At 44.0% G+C, this 22,775-nt stretch overlaps 1 protein-coding gene across 1 annotated transcript in view; it reads left to right on the top strand.

The window, feature by feature from the left end:
* The window catches only part of LOC145360131 (glutamate decarboxylase 1-like), a 52,826-nt gene that overhangs the window by 24,915 nt on the left and 5,136 nt on the right, over positions 1–22,775 (top strand). The window contains exons 9-14 of the mRNA XM_080215110.1: positions 6,940–7,056; positions 9,648–9,712; positions 9,821–9,899; positions 12,614–12,763; positions 19,859–19,966; positions 22,361–22,450. Coding sequence (XP_080071236.1) covers positions 6,940–7,056; positions 9,648–9,712; positions 9,821–9,899; positions 12,614–12,763; positions 19,859–19,966; positions 22,361–22,450 — 609 coding nt within the window. The remainder of the gene's footprint in view (positions 1–6,939; positions 7,057–9,647; positions 9,713–9,820; positions 9,900–12,613; positions 12,764–19,858; positions 19,967–22,360; positions 22,451–22,775) is intronic.

A 22,775-nucleotide genomic window follows, 5' to 3' on the forward strand; every position in this document is an offset into this window, starting at 1 on the left:
CCACCTTGAAAATACATCTACAATTACTAATACATACTTAAATCCCATACACGGGGAGTAATTCAATAAAATCTATTTGCAGACTTACAAAGAATCCTGTTGGATTTGGGTGGGGGGACAGACTATATCTTTTCTATTTTTCCCAGATTCATGGTTTGACAGGTAACACATCTTTCACTAATTTGTTTTGCATTTGCGGTAATACCTGGTGCATATCATGTTTTTAAAATATAATCTGCCACCCTCCCTTTGCCCGCGTTGTGTGAGAGTGTGAACACAGCGGGCAATCCATGGGAGTAAGGATCTGGGTGCCACCACACGGCCGTCATGGTGAACACACACTCCCTCGGGTGTTTTATCACACTGATCTTGTGCCCAGGCTAACACCTCCTCAGTGCTAGCCTGTGATTGTGAGGCTAGTAAATCTTTAATTGTGGGCAGTGGATCAATGGGTTTGGTGACGTAAGCAGACACCTGGAGTGCTGTGTCTGAGACAGCAGCCCCTCGTGCACTCTTGTCAACCCTTTCATTGCCCAAGGCAACTTCATCTCGGTGACCTGTGTGTGCTGGGCACTTAATAACTGCAATTTCCTGGGGGCACTGTATGGCATGTTCAGCATTTTTAATCGTTGAGCCAGCTGAGGTTAGGTACCCTCGGCATTTCCAAATCTGTCCATAATCATGTGTTACTCCGAATGCATACCGTACGTCAGTGTAAATATTGACAGTTCGTCCTGCAGCCAGAATACATGTTCGGGTTAAACAGCTCTGCCTACTGGGCGGAAAAAGTATTCGATAATGTTGCAGCTCTGACTACTGAGTGGTGTGTGACAAAAGCATAACAGGGCTGACCTCATTTGTCCCTTAAAGTTGATCCATCCACAAAATATATCAAGTCTGGGTTGCGCATTGGGTTAATCGTATTTTTGGCCGTTACCTTTACCCAATGGCTGGTATTTGCCACGATAAAGTGCGCAGCTTGGAAATGCAGTTATTTCAGGAGCTGCAGCCGTGAGGATGGTAACAACAACTCCGGAAGTCTCAGAGAAGGTGGAAATGGAGAGACTTTACAAGATTCGGTTAGGTTGAAACGGTTGTCCTTGAGAAGGACAAGAGGAGGGAATGTAAAAACATAGAAAAGAAATAGGCTACTGTAACATTGTCAGAGTCTGCTAGGGTTTCTGTTTAATCAACTTAGATGTAGAATTCACTTTCTCAATGGGAAGTAAATTTGTTAGTAATTGTAATTAGGTGTTTTAAATACTTTGTAGTTTTAAAGGTAGATGTAATATCTTCAATTAATCCATACATATAAATATATCTTCTATGCATTTTTAGAAATTAAACAAAGAAACTTTGATGCACACCCTTTGATATTAAACAGATGTTAGATACATTCGTTTAAAGCACCCAACTGTTGGAATCGCAAGACCATAAAGGAGACTTAATTGCCTCGCCAGACACCTTATCAGAAACAACTGATACAAGAGAGAGTTTTAATGAAGCTGCCTTCACAGTTTCTAATCAAAACAGAGTCAGAAAGATATTAACCTCTTAGCTAACGAAAGAGTTATGGTAGGGAATTTACTGGGAACAGAGAAGAATTGATGGTAACATGATGACTCCCCCTGAAACTGTAGGTAGTGATAGAAAGCTCAGTCATTGAATCGATAAACAATGTATACATGTGTTTTATTATGTTAGCAATAAACAAAACTTATCAGGGCTATAATTGGGAAATATCCTGAAGGCAAGATGAGTTAATCACATCCCTTAGAGATTCAGTTAAGTTCACTGACAAGGCCATTAAATATTAATGGCTTTTGTAGGTTCCTTTTACCAATTAAAGGATGCCCATGTGAGACTGTTTTAGTGAAGATGCTTTGTGAAGCTGCTATCGAAAGTAGATGTGGAGATGCCAGCGTTGGACTGGGGTAAACACAGTAGGAAGTCTTACAATACCAGGTTAATGTCCAACCACGACTGGACTTTAACCTGGTGTTGTGAGACTCCTTACCATCAAAAATAAAGACAGGATGTCTGACAAAGAGACTAGGGGCTTAGGGATGATATATTGGAGTATCCCACGCAGCAACATGATCTCATAGATCAGGGTGGTTCAGTTTTTTTTCCGTTGGATTAATACGTAAAGTATGTCATTTGTAACACTTCTGATTGGATTGTGCCTAACTGACTGAGCTGCAGAATTGTATAAACCAGGATGATTTTCATTGTCTGGTGGAGTGGTATCTCTGATCCATTGTGTTGAGAAACTAAACCTCTTGCTAGCAAGTAAAATAAAGGCAATCTGTCAGTTAAGTATCTTGTGTCAATGTGTATTTGTGTTAAAGTCAAACTCGGAAATCGAGGTTTCAACAGCCCAATCCCCTATCTCCCTAACTCTATGTATGCCCTGACCATGGACACTCCACCTAACTTACACATCTTTGAACTGTTCATTTCCCAAATTTTCTGTTTGACTTTCATCTCCTCTATTGTAAAACTTTTTTTAAATCTTCAACTTGATTTGATTTGATTTATTATTGTCACACATATTAGTATACAGTGAAAAGTATTGTTTCTTGCACACTATACAGACAAAGCATAAAATACATAGGGCAGAAGGAAAGGAGAGGGGATGCAGAATGTAGTATTATGGTCATAGCTAGAGTGTAGAGAAGGATCAACTTAATGCAAGGTAGATCCATTCATAAGTCGACAGTAGCAGGGAGGAAGCTGTTCTTGAGCTGGTTGTTACATGACTTCATATTTCTGTATCTATTTCCCGACGGAAGAAGGTGGAAGAGATAATGTTTGGGATGCGTGGTATTCTTGATTACGCTGGCTGCTTAGCCGAGGCAGTGGGGAGTGTAGATGGAGTCAATGGATGAGAAGCTGGTTTGCATGATGGACTGGGCTTTGTCCATAAATCTTTGTAGTTCCTTGCTGTCTTAGGCAGAGCAGGAGCCGTATCAAGCTCTGATACAACCAGAAAGAATATTTTCTATGATGCATCTGTTAAAGTTGGCAACAGTCACAGCAGACATGCCAAATTTCGTTAGCTTCCTGTGAAAGTAGATATGTTCATGGGATTTCTTAACTAAAACATTGGCATGGAGGCTCCAGGACAGTTTGTTAGTGATCTGGACACCTGGAAACTTGAAGCTCTCGACCATTTCAACTTCATCACTGTTAATGTAGACAGGGGCATGTTCTCCTTTACACTTCCTGAGGTCGATGACTACCTCCTTCATTTTGTTGACATTGAGGGAGAGATAATTTTGCTGCACCAGTTCACCAGGTTCTCTATTTCTTTCCTGCACCCCATTTCATCTTTGTCTGAGATCCGATCCACTATGGTGGTGTCATCAGCAAACTTGAAAATCAAGTTGGAGGGGAATTTGGTCACATTGTCATAGGTGTTTAAAGAGTCTAGTGAGAGACTGAGAACACAGCCTTGAGGTGTTGAGGCTAATCGTGGAGGAGGTGTTGTTGCCTGTCCTTACTGATAAGGATCCATTGCTTGATCCATTTTCCTTGGTAATATTTTGGGATTCTTACTTTCATGACTTGTCAAGGATTTTGTTGCAATCTGTATTGGCCGTTGCTCCAATGTTAAATTCTTATTTTAAGAGTTCAACTCACAAAGCGAGTAGAATTGCATTGTAGTCTGTAGCTATAGCAATTGGAAATGTTAGTGCTAAAACATTGAATTCAATCACTTGAACTTTCTCAACATGGTGACTGAATGGCCTCTGGCCCCCAAAACGGTTCATTTGTGAATATTCCTGGAGCTTTTAAACAATCGGGAAACTAATCCTGTGGAATTCAGTCAGATAAAGTACTTGTATCACTGAATAAAATCAGCTTCAGTCAACAACATAATTATTTTCTTTGTTTACATTCAACCTGTGGAAGAATCCTCAGTGTTCAACCTAAAAAAGGGCTTTCATTGATTCGAAAATCCTTTTTTTAAATGATTCTTTCGTGGGATATGGGCATCACTGTTTGTGCCAGCATTTATTGCCCCATCCCTAATTTCCCTTGGGGGGGGCAATTGAGAGTTAACCACATTACTGTGACTCTGGAGTCATATGTAGGCCAGACCAGGTGAGGACGGCAGATTTCCTTCCCTAAAGGGCATTAGCGAACCAGATGGGTTTTTCTGACAATCATCAATAGATTCTTAATTCCTGATATTTTTTATTGAATTCAAATTCTACCATTTGCTGTGGTGGGATTTGAACTCGGGTCCCCAGGAATTAGCTGAGCTTCTGAATTAATAGTCTAGCGATAATACCACTAGGCCGTTGCCTCCCTGTCCTTGTCTATGTGCTCTTCTATTATATTGTTTGCGGTCAGACCACAAATAAGACCACTAGGCCATCAGCTCATCTACACGCGATTAAGGGATGTCTTTCTTTCACTCTTACTCTTGGACAAAAATTCTCGGCTTAATTTGTGAGTGTATAGTTTATAACAGAGCAAGCTACTTGAGAAATAGCTGATTAAAAATTTGATTTTCACCGAGAATGAAGGTAGGCATGCACTTTTGCAGTTCTTTCTAGAATGAGGAATGCTGAGAAATTACAGGGCATTGTTGGGAAATTGTATTTTATCAATATCTGTATTTTAGGTGAACAAATTGTTGATTTACCATCATGCCTCATCTCTCTAGATGTTCTCCGTCCTCAGTAATGACATAGAATGTATTTGATGGCAGATCTAATGACCTCAGTGATGCCCATGAGGTGGTCCTCTTGGAGTATGAGCTCCCTGATTTAGGTAGTGATTGCCTGCCCAATCCGGGAGTCTGTGTGTAGAATGAGGAGTGTCAGGGCTGCCCACACTCCAGGTTCTGACTTTGTACCCTTAGCAGTGGAATTGAGTTTGTAACTAAAGAGAATCTGGTGAAAGGACACCGGCCTCTGAGGAGTTCATTCAGCATGCGCGCGTTATTACCACACCTTACACACAAATCAGAGGAAAGTGGCAGCAATGATGCTTTGTAGAGTGTGTGGTTGGAAGGTCCACTTACAGGCCTCAGTAATACAAAACCCAGGAAAAGTTGCAACCAACATTTCTCACGCAGTTTCAGTGTCTGAATCATTTGTAATTCCTTTTTCTTCGCACTTGAGAAAGTTGTTGACATTTTTGACAATTGCAAGTACTTAATAATTCACACAGGTACAGCAAAACATAGCTCATTATTTTCCTGATAACAGAATGACTACTAAAGTCTTTGAAGGATAACTTTAAAAAGCAGCATTTGTCACGAATGCAACTTGGTTACTGTAAATTAACCATGTTAGTGTTATTCTCTTCAGCAGCTGAGTTGGAGACAAGCAGTGACAAAGACAGACTGCTTACAATAAAATACAAAGGAGAACTTGTATTTACACTTGATACAGCTGTTTACCCTCGCTCTTAGAGCGACTTTAAAGTAACTCAAATACAATTAATTACTTTGAAGTGTTGTTAACGTGGTGGTACTTTTATACACATCAAGTTCCCAAAAAGTGCAATGAGATCATGGGCTTGTTTTTTTTTATTGTGATGCTGGCTGGGAGCGGAATTGTCATCCTTCCTTTCAGGTTCCTCCCTGTGACCTCTGCTAAAACCTACAACTCTCCAAGTGATCTGGGCTTGTCGAATTGTGGTCTCCATAACATCCCCAATTTTCATTGCCCCAACATTGGCAACCGTGCCTTCAGCTAACAAGGTTCCAACCTTCAGAATTCTATCCTAAACCTTTCCATCTCTCCACATCTCTTTTGCCCTTTAAGATGCCGTGTGGAACTGACACCTTTGGCCATATTAGGGTCTGAGGAAATTTCTCCTCATCGCAGTTCAAAATGTCTGACTCCTTATTCAAAAATTGGGCCCGTGTTCGGGGTTCTTCAGCCGGGGTCTCGGCTCAGCGTTTAACCTGTCAAGCCTTCCACGTATCCGGAAGGTAAAGTTGACAGATGTCCATAGGCTGACTGGTGGAGATTTAACCTGAGGATCACCACACCTCAGATGCAAAAGGTTAGCAAGGTGGAATAATCACACCCGGTATGGGGATTGAACTTGTGCTGTTGGTGTTGCTCTCCATCACAAACCAGCCATCCAGCCAACTGAGCTAAACCAACCCCTTACGCACCTCAACGAGATCAGCTTTCATTTCACTAGAAATCAGAGATTATAAGACACACCAAAAGATCTCACTGTCACCAAAATTTATTTAACAATGTAAGACATTCCCCTTTGGGACTCTAGAAAAATGAGAACCATTATATCCCAGTACAATTCAAACTAACTTGTTAAACTAACAAGGCTTTTCCTACATAATAAGCTCATACTCTCCTTGAACCCCAATAGCGCAGAAGAGGCCATTCAGTCCATCAAGCCTGCACTGATAACTGTCCCACCCAGGCCCTATCCTCACATAATATCCTATTAGGCCCCTGAACCTAAAAGGTTATTTAACATGGCCAATCAACTTAATCTGCTGATATTTGGACTGTGAGAGGAAGCTGGAGCACCCGAAGGAAACCCATGCAGACACGGGGAGAATGTGCAAACTCACAGAGTGCTAACCACTGTGCCGCCCTGTTCAGGCTAATACCAACTTACAGTGCAATGTCCAATTTCTGGAGGAGGTTCCCAAAGCAGATGTTGGGCCTTTCATTTACAAGTGGTCATAGGGCCAGTGCCAGCTGTAGAATTGGATGTTTCATCAGGTAACCCTAGCACCCAAGATACTGGTCACTGAAATTGGGCCTTGCTGGGGTCATTATTGTCTGGTTACTTTAATAATTATACATGCAACAAATGGAAATGAAGCAAACAATTTGTCTGTGAATCCACAACAAAACCTATTCAAGTGTAGGGGAACCATTTTTTAAAAGTTGTATGTACATAAAGCACAGAATTAATAATAGGTTTTGCTTACAGGGCTTTGTTCCATTGTATGTCAATGCTACAGCTGGAACCACCGTGTTTGGAGCCTTTGATCCTCTCAATGAGATTGCGGACATTTGTGAGAAGCACCACCTTTGGATGCATGTTGATGTAAGGATCTTCCAAAATACAACAAGGTCAACCACACCCATGTTCAAAAATTTAGAAAAGATTTCAAAGTCCAACGTCTCCACATCAAAGAGATGAATGTAGAGGGGAAAATGCGGACGTCTTCTTACATTGGAATGCAAACAGGAAGCAGTGACTCAAAGTGAATTTTGGGAATAGAATCCTACAGCACAGAAGGAGGCCATTCGATCCATTGAGTCTGCACCGACAACAATCCCGTTCAGGCCCTATCCCCATAATCATGTGCATTTATCCAATCTAGTCCTGCTATCATTAGGGGCAATTTATCATGGCCCACCCACCTAACCTGCACATTTTTGGACTGTGGGAGAAAACCAGAGCACCCGGATGAAACCTACACAGACATGGGGAGAATGTGCAAACTCCACACAGACAGTGATCCAAGCTGAGAATCGAACCCAGGTCCCGGGTGCTGTGAGGCAGCAGCGCTAACCATTGTGCCACCATGCATTCCCCTGTCACCAGCCCGTAAAAGACAAGAAAGGCTTGCATTTGTATAGCACCTTTCACAACTACAGCAGGTCACAAAGTGTTTTACAACCACTGTCACACTTTGGAGGAGAGGTTCAGGACACCAGAAGCAGGAGCAGTAAAGCATGTGACCCAGATACTGTTATAGGAAACAGGTTCAGTCCGTTCACAGCAAACCCCTACAACCAGCAATGTGATAATGAACGGATAACAATTGAAGTTGATTGAAGAGTAAATATTGTCCAGGACTCTTCCACCAGAGTTCTTCTTAAAGATGGTGCCATGCAATCTTCTATATCCAAACAGGCAGGATCACAGTTTAACATCTCATTCCAAAGATAACACCTCCAGCAGCACAGCATCCTCGCAGTACCTCACTGGAGTGTTAGCAATCCCTGGCATGAGACTTGAACTCACAACTTCTGACTCAGAGATACGAGTACTATTCACAGAGCCACAGCTAACACTTATGTGTACATTTGGTTGTATGTGTGTGTACGTGTGTGTGTGTGTACACATGCATGTGTGTGCATGTTTGTGCACATGTGTATATATATGTAAGTGTACGTGCGTGTGCATGTGTGTGTGTGTGTTTGCACATGCACATATGTGTGTTTGTGTGTGTGTGCGTGTGCGAGTGGGGCAGCACGGTGGCACAGTGGTTAGCACTGCTGCCTCACAGCACCAGGGACCCAGGTTCAATTCTCGGCTTGGGTCACTGTCTGTGTGGAGTTTGCACATTCTCCCCGTGTCTGTGTGGGTTTCCTCCGGGTGATCCGGTTTCCTCCCACAGGTCAAAGATGTGTGGGTCAGGTTGATTGGCCATGCTAAACTCCCACTTAGTGACAGGGGGACTAACAGGGTAATTACGTGGGACTACGGGAATAGGTGGGATTGTGATCGGCGCAGATTCAATGGTTCGAATGACCTCCTTCTGCACTGTAGGAATTCTATGTGATCAGATGGCAGCCCAGTTCTATCCTCCTACACTTTTCAACAGAAATTACTGATTGTGACCAGATAAAGAAGCTTCAAACAATTAACTCTGCACAGTCAGACTGAGCCGGCTGCCGTTCTTCAGTTAATTCCACACCGCTCCAGGGTGAGACTGGGATGTACCTGAGCTGCCTGGGTGAGTAGCGCATCTTGTGACACAGTTACCCACTGAATCAATAGGTTAGGGCTCCCTTGTACATCAAATATAAAACCTTGCAGGAGACTAATTGAAAACTGAAAACAAGCTGATTTCAATACTTGAACAGCCGATGCATTATCAGACTCACTCATTCACAACTGGAGACATGGTTACAGCGGTAGTTTTGATTGGGTGGGATTGCCTGACTTAGAGGGTGAACTTTGACAGTTAAGGAAGTTTCAGCTGTCGGTCTGGTTCTCAGCAGCGAATGGAACTCTTGATACCCCGAGACCAAAGTGTGGCACGAGTGAATGGGAACAGCATCCAACAAAGAGACAAAGCCTATCCCCCCACTGAGGTGAACGCTTTTCCTTTAAGACCCTCTGCTGCAATGTGCGACTCCCTCCAAATTCTAACCATCCTCAAGGTGGAAATATTTTTCCTCACATCACCTCAACTCCTTTTGCCTCTTATTTTCTGTGCCCTCTCATTCTTGATGTACTCCGGAGAGGGAATAGTTTCTCACTGTTTACTCTGTCCATACTACTCAGGATCTTCCATTAAGTCTCCTTCTTCTCTCCAAGGAGTAGAGACCCAACCTCTCCAATCTCTGCTACAGTTGGTTCATCCCTGGAATCACTCCTGTGAACTTTAAAACAATCAGTGACAATTTCAGGGTCTCCGTCACTGAGACAAGCTTTCGATTCCAAGTTTATTAATTGAATTTAAATTCCACCAGCTGCCATGGTGGGATTTGAACCCATGTTCATAGAATCAGAGTGTTAACCTGGGCCCATGGGATTTCTAGTCCACTGACATAGCTTTCTGGGCGCATATCTTAAAAAAATCAAAAACAGCCTTAGAACAGAATAATGTCCCTATTGTCTTGTGTGAGAGCTGCTTTGTCCTTTCATATTAAAATGTTCTTTGTTTTTGTTTTAAACAGGCAGCTTGGGGTGGTGGCTTATTAATGTCACAGAAGCATCGTCGTAAGTTAAGTGGAATTGAGAGGTAAATTTCTGCTCATTTTGCACCACCCATGGAAATAATTATGAATATGAAATTTATACGCGGCAGTTTTATTTTTCCCTGCTGTTGGAAAATTCTTCTCTGTTTCAGGGCCAACTCCGTAACGTGGAATCCACACAAGATAATGAATGTTCCCCTGCAGTGTTCTGCCATTCTGATCCACGGGAAGGTACTTCAACAGACGCTTGGTAGCACTGAGCCTCAATCTGGCTGAAAAGATTCACGTTGCTGAAGTTTTCCACCTTGCACTCATCAGGACAAATGCAAGAACGCCAAACTTCAAACAATCACCACGACAATTTGTTCTGCAGGAGCACAGGGTGCTGATTGGTTGGCAAGCCAAATCTGATTGGCCGAGGCATTACCGTGCAGAAACCAATGAGGAACCATTAGGCTCCTGGGGCTTGCTGTGTTCATTTGAAATCGAGCCCATCAATGGGAGGGAGATGGGGGATGTTGTGACTAAAATCAGCGGTGGTTGTGATTGTGGGGGGCTGGTGTGTGAGGGTCGCAGTAGATGAAAAGCATTAAGGCCCAGATTCTTCCTCACTTGATATACCAGGTGTGAGAGGAAGTCACAGAGATCCCCAACCTCGGGAGACTGTGGAATCCTAACTCCAGCATGCGTGTAAGGTGTCACTAATCAGTTCTCCACCCTGGTACAACCCTGATCAACAGGATGGAGTCCAGTCAGGTGGGGAACCAGCCTGTGTAGGCCTCAGGGCAAGGTACATCCATGACAGTGAGGGGTGCATCCGACTGGGGAGAGGGAGTGACAGTAAGTCAGTCAATCTCTGAGATGTTGGGGGGACTGGGTGGGGCTATGGTTGATCTTAGAAGAGGTAATCATTGTGGGGGAGGGTTTATTTACCCGGCGGGGGGGGGGGGGGGGCTCCCAACCTCAGGATCATGGGGGATGGATCAGAGAGAGGCTAGAAGGTGTGGGGAAATCGGAGGCCTGTGGGAAGGTGGCTGCAGGTCTGGTGGGGGCAGTTCTGGGGCGCTCTACGTGTGGCTGCAGAGCGGAATGGGTGGTGCTTTGGCTGGTGTTTTGACTGAGGTCCAGCAGACAGTCGGGGGAATCGGAGACCTGAGAGAGGCACCATGTGTCTCATTCGGGGAAGGATTGAAGACCTGGGCTAGAGGTTGAAGCCTCAGGGTGGTCAATCTGAGCTGTTAGTGAGATAGGGTCAAAGGCCTTGGGCTTTGCTGACATTCCGAAAATCCAACCAACAACGGGTAAATTAAGAAAGCAAAATGTTACCTTCATAATCACTCCCAACCTGCCTCTTCGGAGCACTCAGCGCTTCAGAAGGTGACACTGTGGATTGTCCACATCTTTCCAATTGGAATTTGTATGTATTGAATTGGAGGGTGATATGGAATAGCTCGGGGAGAGATTCAGGTGCTAATTAAGAAGCAGTTGGAAGGATATGTCGAAGATCTTTCTCAGAACTACCTCAGAAAGCTGTGTTTGCCCCTTCAGAGAAAGGAGTCACCTGTGGGCTGATCACTGAGAGTTGTACTCTCTCTGCCTGTAATCAATCTCTATGAGCCAAAGAACCCCTCACTCATACATTCAGGTTTACAGCAGTGTTGTTTCACACCTGGTTCGAGATTTCTGCTTTTCTTTTTAATTGTATTCCTTTCTCAGAGTTACAAAGCCCAATGCACAGAGCGAACAGGGCTGGCCTCTAATCCAGCTCCTCGCTTGCCCCAAAAACAAATTCAAATCAAATTAAATCCAGTTCATGGCCCACACAAAAGGGATATACCAGATCCAAGCTGACAAGAGCAGGCTTATCTGATGGTTAATTCTTTTTTAAAACATTTTTTAATTCCCTTCTTTACGTTACAAAGCCAGCGCTCAGTCAGAGTGAACCAGGCAAACCCCAATCCATTCCTCCAAAAACCTAATTCAAAATCCAATTGAATCCAATTCAAGGTTCCTTCAAGGTCCAAGCTGACAGGGTAAGACATTACACCTCACCTTGGGCTTGATCTGACGCTTGATCTTAGCTGAAAGGCTGAGAGGCTTTCTGTTGTTGGTCTTCCGAGACCCTGGCTTTGAGAGGGCACCACACTGGAGGCAAAGTAAGTGGCACGGGGTATTTATGACTTCTGAATTAGCATGTGACATCCCACAGTGACGAGAGACTGAGGTGCATTACCTCTTTAAGCAACTTGTCTACAAAGATTAGCAGCTATTGTGAGTTGAATGAATGCTGGAGGATTAGTTAAGCATTCCAAAGCTTTCACTTGAAGTAAATATGTTTCTTTAGTGCCCAGATAATAACTGAAAAGATCATGAGAGATGAGGAAATGCAGGTTTTACCTTATCCCTCTCTCCTTCTAAGGAATACAAATATCACTGCTAACCTTCCCCTCACACAGCAGGGAGACTCAGCACGAGGTGATAGTGGACATCCACAGACGCACAAAATCTAATTTGTCTCCTCTACATCATGTAAAAGATGTTTAACTATAACATAAAATGGAGCATATCACAATGAATAGCTTTGCATTTATGAAAATATTGCCTTGGGAAAGGGTGGAGGAGTGGTTAGCTGCCTCACAATGTTAAGGGCCCAGGGTTAATTCTGGTCTTGGGTCACTGTCTGTGTGGAGTTTGCATGTTCTCCCCATGTTTGCGTGGGTTTCTTCTGGGTGCTCCGGTTTCCTTCCACAGTCCAAAAGATCTGCACGTTAGGTGGATTGGCCGTGCTAAACTGTCCCTCCGTGTCAAGATAAATACATAGGGTTACAGGGATCGGGCCTGGGTGGGGTTGTTTTCGGTGCAGGCTCGATGGGCCAAATGGCCTCCTTCTGCACTGTAAGGATTGTGTGATTCTGTAAATGATTCTGTGATATGATCTTTGACAGGGTTTGCTCCTGAACTGCAATAAAATGTGTGCGCAGTATCTGTTCCAGAATGACAAAGCGTACGACGTATCCTATGATACAGGAGATAAAACAATTCAGTGTGGTCGCCATGTGGATGTCTTTAAATTCTGGTTGATGTGGAAAGCAAAGGTAATAAAAAATGAAGAAGATTAGCACTGTAATGATACTATGGGATGATAACTTGTGAACACTTAATATTTTAATTTATCCTACAATCGTCATAAATGTACACAATCGTCACTTACAAACAGGCCACTCGGCCCAACTGATCATTGCTGCTGTGATAGTGAAACAAATCGCTTCATCGCAACTTTCACATACACTCCTTTCCCTTTCCCTCATCAGCTCTCCCCTTAATCAAATCAGTCCTCTCTGCTACAATCTTGAAGCAGCAAGTTGCACATTCTCCCCGTGTCTGCGTGGGTTTCCTCCGGGTGCTCCGGTTTCCTCCCACAGTCCGAAAGATGTGCTGCTTAGGTGGATTGGCCGTGCTTATTGTCCCTTAGTGTCAGGGGGACTAGCAGGGTGAATGTGGGGGGTTGCGGGAATAGAGGCTGGGTGGGATTGTGGTCGATACAGACTCAAAGGGCCAAATGTCCTTTCTGTACTGTAGGGGTTCTATGATTCTATGAAATAAATTCCTCTGAAATGCTTTCTTTGATCTGTTAGTGACTGCCTTATGCTTATTCCCATTTGTTCTGGAATTATTTACAGGTGAAACAGCTTCTCTACATCAACACCACTGAACCCTTTTAGAATTATGAAGAGATCTGTTGGATTTCTTCCCTTTTTGAGAGAAAAGAGCCCAATTATTTCAGTCTTTCCGTACAGCTGCTTCCTCTTTATTCTGACAATTATCCTCGTAATTCTTTTCCTCTACAACTCCAGTGCTTTTATACCCTTTTTTATAATGTGGAAACCAAAACTGTACTCAGCACTCCAAATGTGGCCTAACCAAATTTTGAGATTATAGAACATAGAACATTACAGCGCAGTACAGGCCCTTCGGCCCTCGATGTTGCACCGACCAGTGGAACAAATCCAATGACCCCCTAACCTAAACTATTCCAATGTTATCCATATGCCTATCCAATGACCATTTGAACGCCCTTAAAGTTGGCGAGTCCACAACTGCTGCAGGCAGGGCATTCCACGCCCTTACTACCCTCTGAGTAAAGGACCTACCTCTGACATCCGTCCTATAATTATCACCCCTCAATTTAAAGCTATGTCCCCTCGTGTTAGCCATCACCATCCGAGGAGAAAGGCTCTCACTGTCCACCCTATCTCATCCTCCGATTAGACCCTTCGTTTTGAACATCTCTGTCAGTATGTGTGGGGTGGTGCCAGTGTGGATCCCTGAGGAGGAACACCTTCCACTTTCTGTAAATTGTTAACGATTTACAGGAATGATTTCAGAAACTGGAGTCTTGCCGACATAGTGTACAGACGATACCGAATGGAGTGGCAAAGCTAATGAGGTGAAGCAGAGAACAGGAATGCAGGAAGGTGTAAAAGGGAGGGGTTGGGTAAATGACAAATAAAATTCAATATACACATTGGGTGGGATTCTCTGACCTCTCAGCCGCGTGTTTCCCAGCGATAGGAGGCAACGCACCGTTCGCTGGTGGCGGGATTCTCTGATCCCACTGTTGTTGATGGGATTTCCCACTGAAGCCACTCCATACTGCTGGGGAACACTGGGCAGGGGTACGTGACCAACGGGGTCACAGAACTGCCAGCAAACAGTCGGAGAATCCCACCCATAGTGTGTGACCTTCCTGCTTCTGAGTTCCATTCCTCTAGAGATCAACGCGAGTGCTTTTCTATTGCACTACTTATGGTCTTAGCAAAATGATATTTAGTTCTTTCTCTGTCGGTAACCCCAGATCTTGTTGCTCATCTAGCCGATTTGGTTCTCCCCTCTCTTCGTTGTACCTACCAAAGTAAGTCACCTCACACTTTGCTATATTGAATTTTATTTGTCATTTACCCAACCCCTCCCCAAGCCCTTTTAGACCTTCCTGCATTTCTGTCCTCTCCTTTACCTCATTAGCTTTGCCAGCCCATTCAATGCACTGTGACGGCAAGATTCCAGTTTCTGAAATCATTTCTGTATATAAAGTTTATTTATTAGTCACAAGTAGGCTTACGTTAACACTGCAATGAAGGGTTACTGTGAAAATCCCCTGGTTGCCACACTCTGGCACTTGTCCGGGGTACACTGAGGGAGAATTTAGCACTGCCAGTGCACATAACCTGCACATGTTTGGAGGAAATCAGAGCACCGAAAGGAAACCCACGCAGACATGGGGAGAATGTGCAACCTCCACATAGACAGTGACCCAAGCCGGGAATCGAACCCGGGTCCCTGGCATTATGAGGCAACAGTGCTAACCACTGTGCTGCCCTAAATAGTTAGCAATTTTCAGAAAGTGGAAAGTGCATCTCCCCAGAGATCCACAGTGGCACCACCCCACACATTCTGACAAAGATAAGGGACTAAACTCAGAACATGCACAACTTGCAGGTCCTATTGATATCCTTTACGATGAACCACATTATCGTTTGATTTGGCCCAACGGGTCCGTTTGACTTGGCCACAAAGAGGTGCCAAACTTGTATATCCTCACTTCTGAAAAAAATAGTCAAAGGTAACCTGGGTTGTTGACGACCATCACTCCTGGCTTGGAAGCCACCATCTCCTCACAATGTTGACGGACTAAACACAGTAGTAACATCTGTAGTATCCAAGTGCCCAGGATCCAAAAGTAATTTAAAAGTAAGCAGAAAACAAAAAGGGGAAAATTAATTAGATAATTTTAAGCATTACAGCTTTGACGCCAATTATCAAATGAAAAATTAAATAACATCGGGGAATCCTGAGCAATGGTTACTTACAATAATTTTTAGGAAATTTATTCTTTCATGGGATGAAGGTGTTGCTAACAATTCTCCATTCCTAATTGCCCTTCAACTGAGTGGCTTCCTTAGTCAGAGTCAGTCACATTGCTCTGGGTCTGGGCAGTAAAAGATCTCACAACATGAGGTTAGAGTCCAATGGGTTTATTTGGTATCACAAGCTTTCAGAGCGCTGTTTCTTCATTAGATGAGGTGAAGGAGCAGCGTTCCAAAAGCTCGTGATACCGAATAAACCTGTTGGACTCTAACCTGGTGTTGTGAGACCTCTTACTGTGCTGACCCCAGTCCAATGCTGGCATCTCCACATCTGGGTCTGGAGTCACTTGTGGGCCAGACCAGGCTAAGAATGGCAGATCCCCTCTCTCCAAAGGGCATTAGTAAATCAGTTGGGGATTTGACAACAATCAGCAACGGTTTCATACTCAGCACCATTGAGACTAATAGCTTTTAAATCCCAGATTATTCCTTGAATTTAAAATTCTAGGATTTGGATCCTTGTCTGGAGAGCATTAGCCTGGATTAATGGATTACTGGTCGAGTGACATCACCATCTCCTCCTGTGTTAGAAGAACTGATTTCTGCCCATATACAGCTGTAGCTCAGTTGGTTTCACTCACACACATATCCCGAATGTTGTGGGTTCCAGTGCCACTCTGGCAACAGTGGGCATCCTCATGGGCAGGTGTGACAATGGGGAGAGCCACTGACTTTATGAACTCTCCAAATTTTCCAGAAATCTCACAACATGAGGTTAGAGTCCAATTTGGTATCACAAGCTTTCAGAGCGCTGCTTCTTCATTAGGTGAGATGAAGGAGCAGCGTTCTGAAAGCTCATGAGGAGGTAAGTACCAAACACACAACGGCTCACTGCCTGAGATCGGTGAGGGGGAAGGAGGGGAGAGGGGCCCGCGATCGGTCTGGGTGGTGGAGGGGTTGGGGCAATGCGGGGGTCAGAAATGTTGTTGGGGTGGGGTAATGTCTGTGGGGGTCAGGGGGGAGGCATTATCCAGCTCGGGAGTGATGTGGCAGAGGAGCAGCATTCTATCATTTTTTGTTTTGTACGCGCGCAGTTGGAGGCACCAATCAGAGCTGCCGGGTTTCGGGCATGTTAAATAAGAACATAAGAACTAGGAGCAGGAGTAGGCCATCCGGCCCCTCGAGCCTGCTCCGTTACTCAATAAGATCATGGCTGATCTTTTTGTGGACTCAGCTCCACTTACCCGCCCACTCACCCTTAATTCCTTTAACGTTCAAAAATTTGCCTTGAAAACATTCAATGAGGGAGGCTCAACTGCTTCACTGGGGAGGGAATTCCACAGATTCACAACCCTTTGTGTGCAGAAGTTCCTCCTCAGTCTGTTTCTCCTTATTTTGAGGACTTGCCCCCTAGTTCTAGTTTCACCCGCCAGTAGAAACAACTTCCCTGCTTCTATCTTATCTATTATAGAAACATATAAGATCTCCCCTCATTCTTCTGAATTCCAATGAGTATAGCCCCAGTTTCCCCAGTCTCTCCTCATAAGCCAAACCTCTCAACTCCAGAATCAACCTAGTGAATCTCCTCTGCATCCCACCAGTGCCAGTATATCCTTTCTCAAGAAAGGAAACTGGAACTGTACACAATACTCTAGGTGTGTCCTCACCAGCACCTTATACAGCTGCAACATAATCTCGCTGTTTTTAAACTCCATCCCTCTAGCAATGAAGGACAAAATTCCATTTGCCTTCTTAATTACCTGCTGCACCTGCAAACCAACTCCTTGTGATTCTTGCACAAGGACACCCAGGTCCCTCTGCACAGCAACATGCTGCATTTTTTAACATTTTAAATAATAGTCCTGCTGTTATTCCTACCAAAATGAATGACCGCACATTTTCCAACATTGTACTCCATCTGCCAGACCCTCGCCCACTCACTTAGACTATCTATATCCCTTTGCAGACTTTCAGCGTCCTCCGCACACTTTGCTCCGCCACTCATCTTAATGTCATCTGTGAATTTTGATGCACTACACTTGGTCCCCATCTCCAAATCATCTATGTAAATCATAAACAATTGCGGTCCCAACGACACTAATTGCCAACCAGAAAATCACCCATTTACCCCCACTCTTTGCTTTCTGTTAGTTAATCAATCCTCGATCCATGCTAATACATTACCCATAACACCATGCACCTTTATCTTACGTAGCAGTCTTTGGTGCAGCACCTTGTCAAATGCCTTCTGGAAATCCAGATACACCACATCCACAGGTTCCCCATTGTCCACTGCACATGTAATGTTCCCAAAGAATTCCACCAAATTAGTCAAACACGACCTTCCCTTCATGAACCCATGTTGCGTCTTACCAATGGGACAACTTATTTCCAGATGTCTCGCTATTTCTTCTTTCTTGAAAGATTCAAGCATTTTCCCTGCTACAGAAGTTAAGCTAACCAGCCAATAAGTTCCCTACCTTTTGTCTACCTCCTTTTTTAAACAGTGGCATCACATTTGTTGTTTTCAACTCTGCGGGAACCACCCCAGAATCCAGTGAATTTTGGTAAATTACCACTAGTGCATTTGCTATTTCCCCCACCGTCTCTTTTAATACCCTGGGATGCATTCCATCAGGGCCAGGAGACTTGTGTACTTTTAGCCCCATTAATTTGCCCAACACTACCTCTTTTATGATAATCATAGTTTCTAGCTCCTCACCTGCCATAGCCTACCTGTTATCAATTTTTGGCATGTTATTTGTGTCTTCCACTCTGCAGACCGACACAAAATACCTGTTCAATGCCGTAACCATTTTCTCATTTCCAGTTATTACATCCCCCTTCTCATCCTGTAAAGGATCATCGTAAGCCCCACCCACAGGCCTGTGCAACACGATTCAGACTTGCTGATATTTTTTCAGGCAGAGTGCTTATGGGGGTGCTTCAGAATGGGTCTAAAAGTCGGATCTGAAACACATCCAGTTTCAAGTCTGCCCAGCACTTAGAATCAAAATAGGACCCATGAGATATATCGCTTGTTGGCCTAAGACCTTTTGGCTAAGATCAATAAGAAGTCTCACCACACCAGGTTAAAGTCCAACAGGTTTAAGATTCATCAGACTCACCTGATGAAGGAGTAGCACTCTGAAAGCTCGTGATATCAAATAAACCTGTTGGACTTTAACCTGGTGTTGTGAGATTTCTGACTGTGCCCTCCCCAGTTCAATGTTGGCATTTCCACATCATGGCTAAGATCTAGTCATTGAATCATAGAATCTACTGAGCAGAAGGAAGCCATTTGGCCCATCAATTCTGCACTGACAATAGGTCCTGTCCTATCCCCATAACCTCACATATTTACCCTCCTAATCCCCCTGACATTAAGGAGCAATTTAGCATGACTGATCAATCTAACTCACACATCTTTGGAGTGTGGGAGGAAACAGGAGCACCCGGAGAAAAATCCCACGGAGAATGTGCAAACTCCACACAGACATCCAAGGCTGGAATTGAACCTGGGTCACGCACTGTGAGGCAGCAGTGCTAACCACTGTACCACCGTACTGCCCATGGTGTTGGATCAAGCTCAAGATGGGATCCAATGCTTTATCTTGTCAGCTTGGATCTTGTTTGTCTCACTTATGGACATCTTGAATCGGATTCAATTTGAATTTGCTTTTTCCAGCCAGTAAGGAATGGATTTGGCTTTGCCCGGTCTACTCTGAACATTGGCTTTGTAACTTTAAGAATGCCAGAAAACATTATTTTAAATCAGTTTTAAGTAACTCCTTGAGTCAGACCACCGTTCCTCAAGATAAGTCAGGCCACACAACCAGCTTATGAAAGAGAAAACCCTGAGGTTGTGTATAAAGGCGCTATATAAATACAAGTCTTTCATTCTAACAGACAGTTCAAGAGCTGGTCTTTGTATTTTTCTTTGTCACTGGAATTATTACATGCAATATCCCATATCAATCACATATCAATGCGACATCAATAGGATGGCATGGTAGCACAGTGATTAGCACTGCTGTCTTACAGCACCAGGGATCCGGATTCGATTCCCAGCTTGGTTCACTGTCAGTGTGGAGTTTGAATGCTCTCTCCTTGTCTGCATGGGTTTCCTCTGGGGATCTGGTTTCCTCCCACTTTCTGGAAGACGTTTTGTTTAGGTGGATTGACCCAAACAGATGCCGGAATGTGCCGATTAGGGGAATTTCACAGTAACTTCATTGCAGTGTTAATGTAAGTTTTACTTATCACTAATAAATAAACTTTAAACACAGTGTGATATAAATCAACTTTTCCTGTTTCACTTCACAGGGTACATCAGGGTTTGAGAAACAAATTGATAAATGCCTTGAACTTGCAGAATATCTCCACAGCAAACTCGAAGGAAGAGATGATTTTAAGCTGGTGTTTGATGATAAAGTAAGTTTCTAGTTGTTATACTCTATGTGGTGTCTAAGAGCATTGAAACAGTACCATCCTCCACCCCTACCCCCCCTTGGTGATCCTGATTACGATCCAATAGAGAGGATTAAAGGGCAAATTTCCTGCGTTTGCCACTCCAACAGTAAGGTTCAAGTTCTATGCGCACATGTTGGAATATTGGGATTGAGAATAATAAACTTGTGATGTGACCTGACCAATTTTCTATCCATTTAAAATAGTCAACAGATGATCAGGTATAAAGAGGTTGCAAAAGTGTAAAATTACCCATTACTTTCTTTGAAATATATTACCATCTTAAAGGGCCAATTCTATGTTTGCACAGCCCCAGGGGCACATTCTCCCCTTGCTGGGGGAGTGGGGGGGTCTATGTAACAAAACTATTCTTTATCCATCAAACTGTGGGTGTCACATCCACATCACCACATCATTTGTCTAGCTTCTGGTTTTCTGATGCCAGCTTATAAAGAACAAAGAACAACACAGCACGGGAAACAGGCCCTTCGGCCCAACGAGTCCACGCCACCATTTTAACAATGTGCTTTTCCTCCTCCACCCTTGACCCATGTCTATGCTTATGGTACCCTCATTGGAAACCAGATTAAGGGGAGAATAATTTAGGGACAATTTGTTGCACCAATCAGCCTAAGAGCACATCTTTGGGGTGTGCAAGGAAACCGGAGAACCCGGAGGAAACCCACGCAACCACAGGGAGAATGCGCAATCTCCCACAGACACTGGCCCAAGTCCATGTAACTGCACAGCAAACAGTGACAGTCACTGAGCTGTCGTGGTGCCCATCAGCTGGTCCAGTTTAAGCGTACACAAACGATGTGAAGTACTAGGCTACTCTCGAAACATCCAAGAGCAGCCCGCGCACGACCCATTGTGTGCATGCCCCTCGTTAGACAACAAGGTAGACTGACGCACCTGTGGAGTAGAAGAGAAAAACATCAACACATGTAACAGTTGATTTCCAGGAATGTCCCGAGGCTCTGATCCTTATTTAAAACAGTCTCCCATAACCCTCCATCCCTATTTCGCTCATGTGTCTATCTAAGCAAACCTTAAACAAGTCCAGTGTGCTTATGACTTGCGAGGATGCTAACTGGGAGAATGCAGATGTAAAAATAACCCCACAGGTACAGATGCGCAGCACTGCTTTATTTTAAATGTTGCCTTTCAATCAGTTTATCATTTTGTTGATTGGAATTTGTCACCTGGGGCATAGAACCATAGAATCCCTGCAGTGCAGAAAGAGGCCATTTAGCCCATCAAGTCTGCACTGACCCTTCAAAAGTGTGTCTCACCAAAATGCCTCCCCTTTGTTTATACATTCTCCCTGTGTCTGCGTGGGTTTCCTCCGGGTGCTCCAGTTTCCACTCAAGATCCAAAGATGTGCAGGTTAGGTTGATTGGCCATGATAAATTGCCCCTTCGTGTCGGGGGGGTAGCAGGGTAAATATATGGAGTTGCAGAGATAGATTGTTGTTGGTACAGGCTTGATGGGCTGAATGGCTACCTTCTGCACTGTAGCGAATCTATGATTCTTTGTTCATAACCCTGCACATTTACCATGGCCAATCCATCTAACCTGCACATCTTTGGACCCTATCCCCGTAACCCCACATATTTACCCCACTAATTCCTCTAACCTAGATGTCTTTGGATACTAAGGGGCAATTTAGCATGGTCAATCCACCTAAGCTGCACATCTTTGGACTGTGAGAGGAAACCAGGCCACCCGGAGGAAACCCCTGGTAAACATGGGGAAAATGTACACACTCCACACATCCTCACCCAAGGCTGGAATTGAACCTGGGTCCCTGGCACTGTGAGGCAGCAGTGCGAACCACTATGCCACTGTGCTGCTTTTATATGTTGCTTATGGGGCAATATTATTGAAAACATCTTTTTTTTATCTTCTCTTCTGTATCTCTCCGTATGATTCACCTTTTCAGTCTCGGAGGGGAGGCAGAAGTTCTTTCTTTAGGCTTTCACCGTTACCACTGGGAAACGTAAAGGCAAAAAATACGGATGCTGGAACCTGAAACAAAGACAGAACATGCTGGAAAATCTCAGCAGGTCTGACAGCATCTGTGGAGAGAGAATAGAGACAAAGTTTCTGAGTCTGGGAGACTCTTCCTCAGAACTGGGAGCAAAGAGAATCAGACAAGATTTGTACCATGAGGGTGGGGATATGGCTGGTTCTGTAATTGGACAAAAGAAATGTAAATGGTGAAGATGAAAGCTGAGAAAGGTGCTAAAAGTGTCCATTAAGTGAACGGAATGGCACATTCATGGGCAGTTTTCTGTAACTACTTTTGAATAACAACAAGTATTTTGTCCATTTTACTTACCTGTTCCTTCTCAGCCCGAGCACACCAACGTGTGTTTCTGGTACATTCCACCAAGTCTCAAAGGAATGCCTGAAAACACAGAACGGGACAAGAGGCTTCATCAGGTAAGTTTCAATCTGATGTAATTTGATAAATTGTTCACAGTTTGTCAACACGCCAGAGCAGGATGGATGTCTGGCCTGAGTTACGATCCATGACAAAAGGCAATGTAATCATCCTGCAGGGAAACGCAATTCAAGTAAAACAATATGCCAATTTTCTCTTAATCTCTCAAATGGAACAAGAGAGTGAGATTCCTCTGGGTCACAGTCTGAGGATACAGGGTAGACCGCTTAGGACAGAGAGGAGGAGAAATTTCTTCTCCCAGACAGTGGCCAGCCTATGGAATTTGAACATAAGAACATAAGAACATAAGAAATAGGAGCAGGA

The sequence above is a fragment of the Carcharhinus amblyrhynchos genome, chromosome 2, assembly GCF_965287045.1.
Source record: "Carcharhinus amblyrhynchos chromosome 2, sCarAmb.v2.hapA, whole genome shotgun sequence".
NCBI classification, from domain to species: domain Eukaryota; kingdom Metazoa; phylum Chordata; class Chondrichthyes; order Carcharhiniformes; family Carcharhinidae; genus Carcharhinus; species Carcharhinus amblyrhynchos.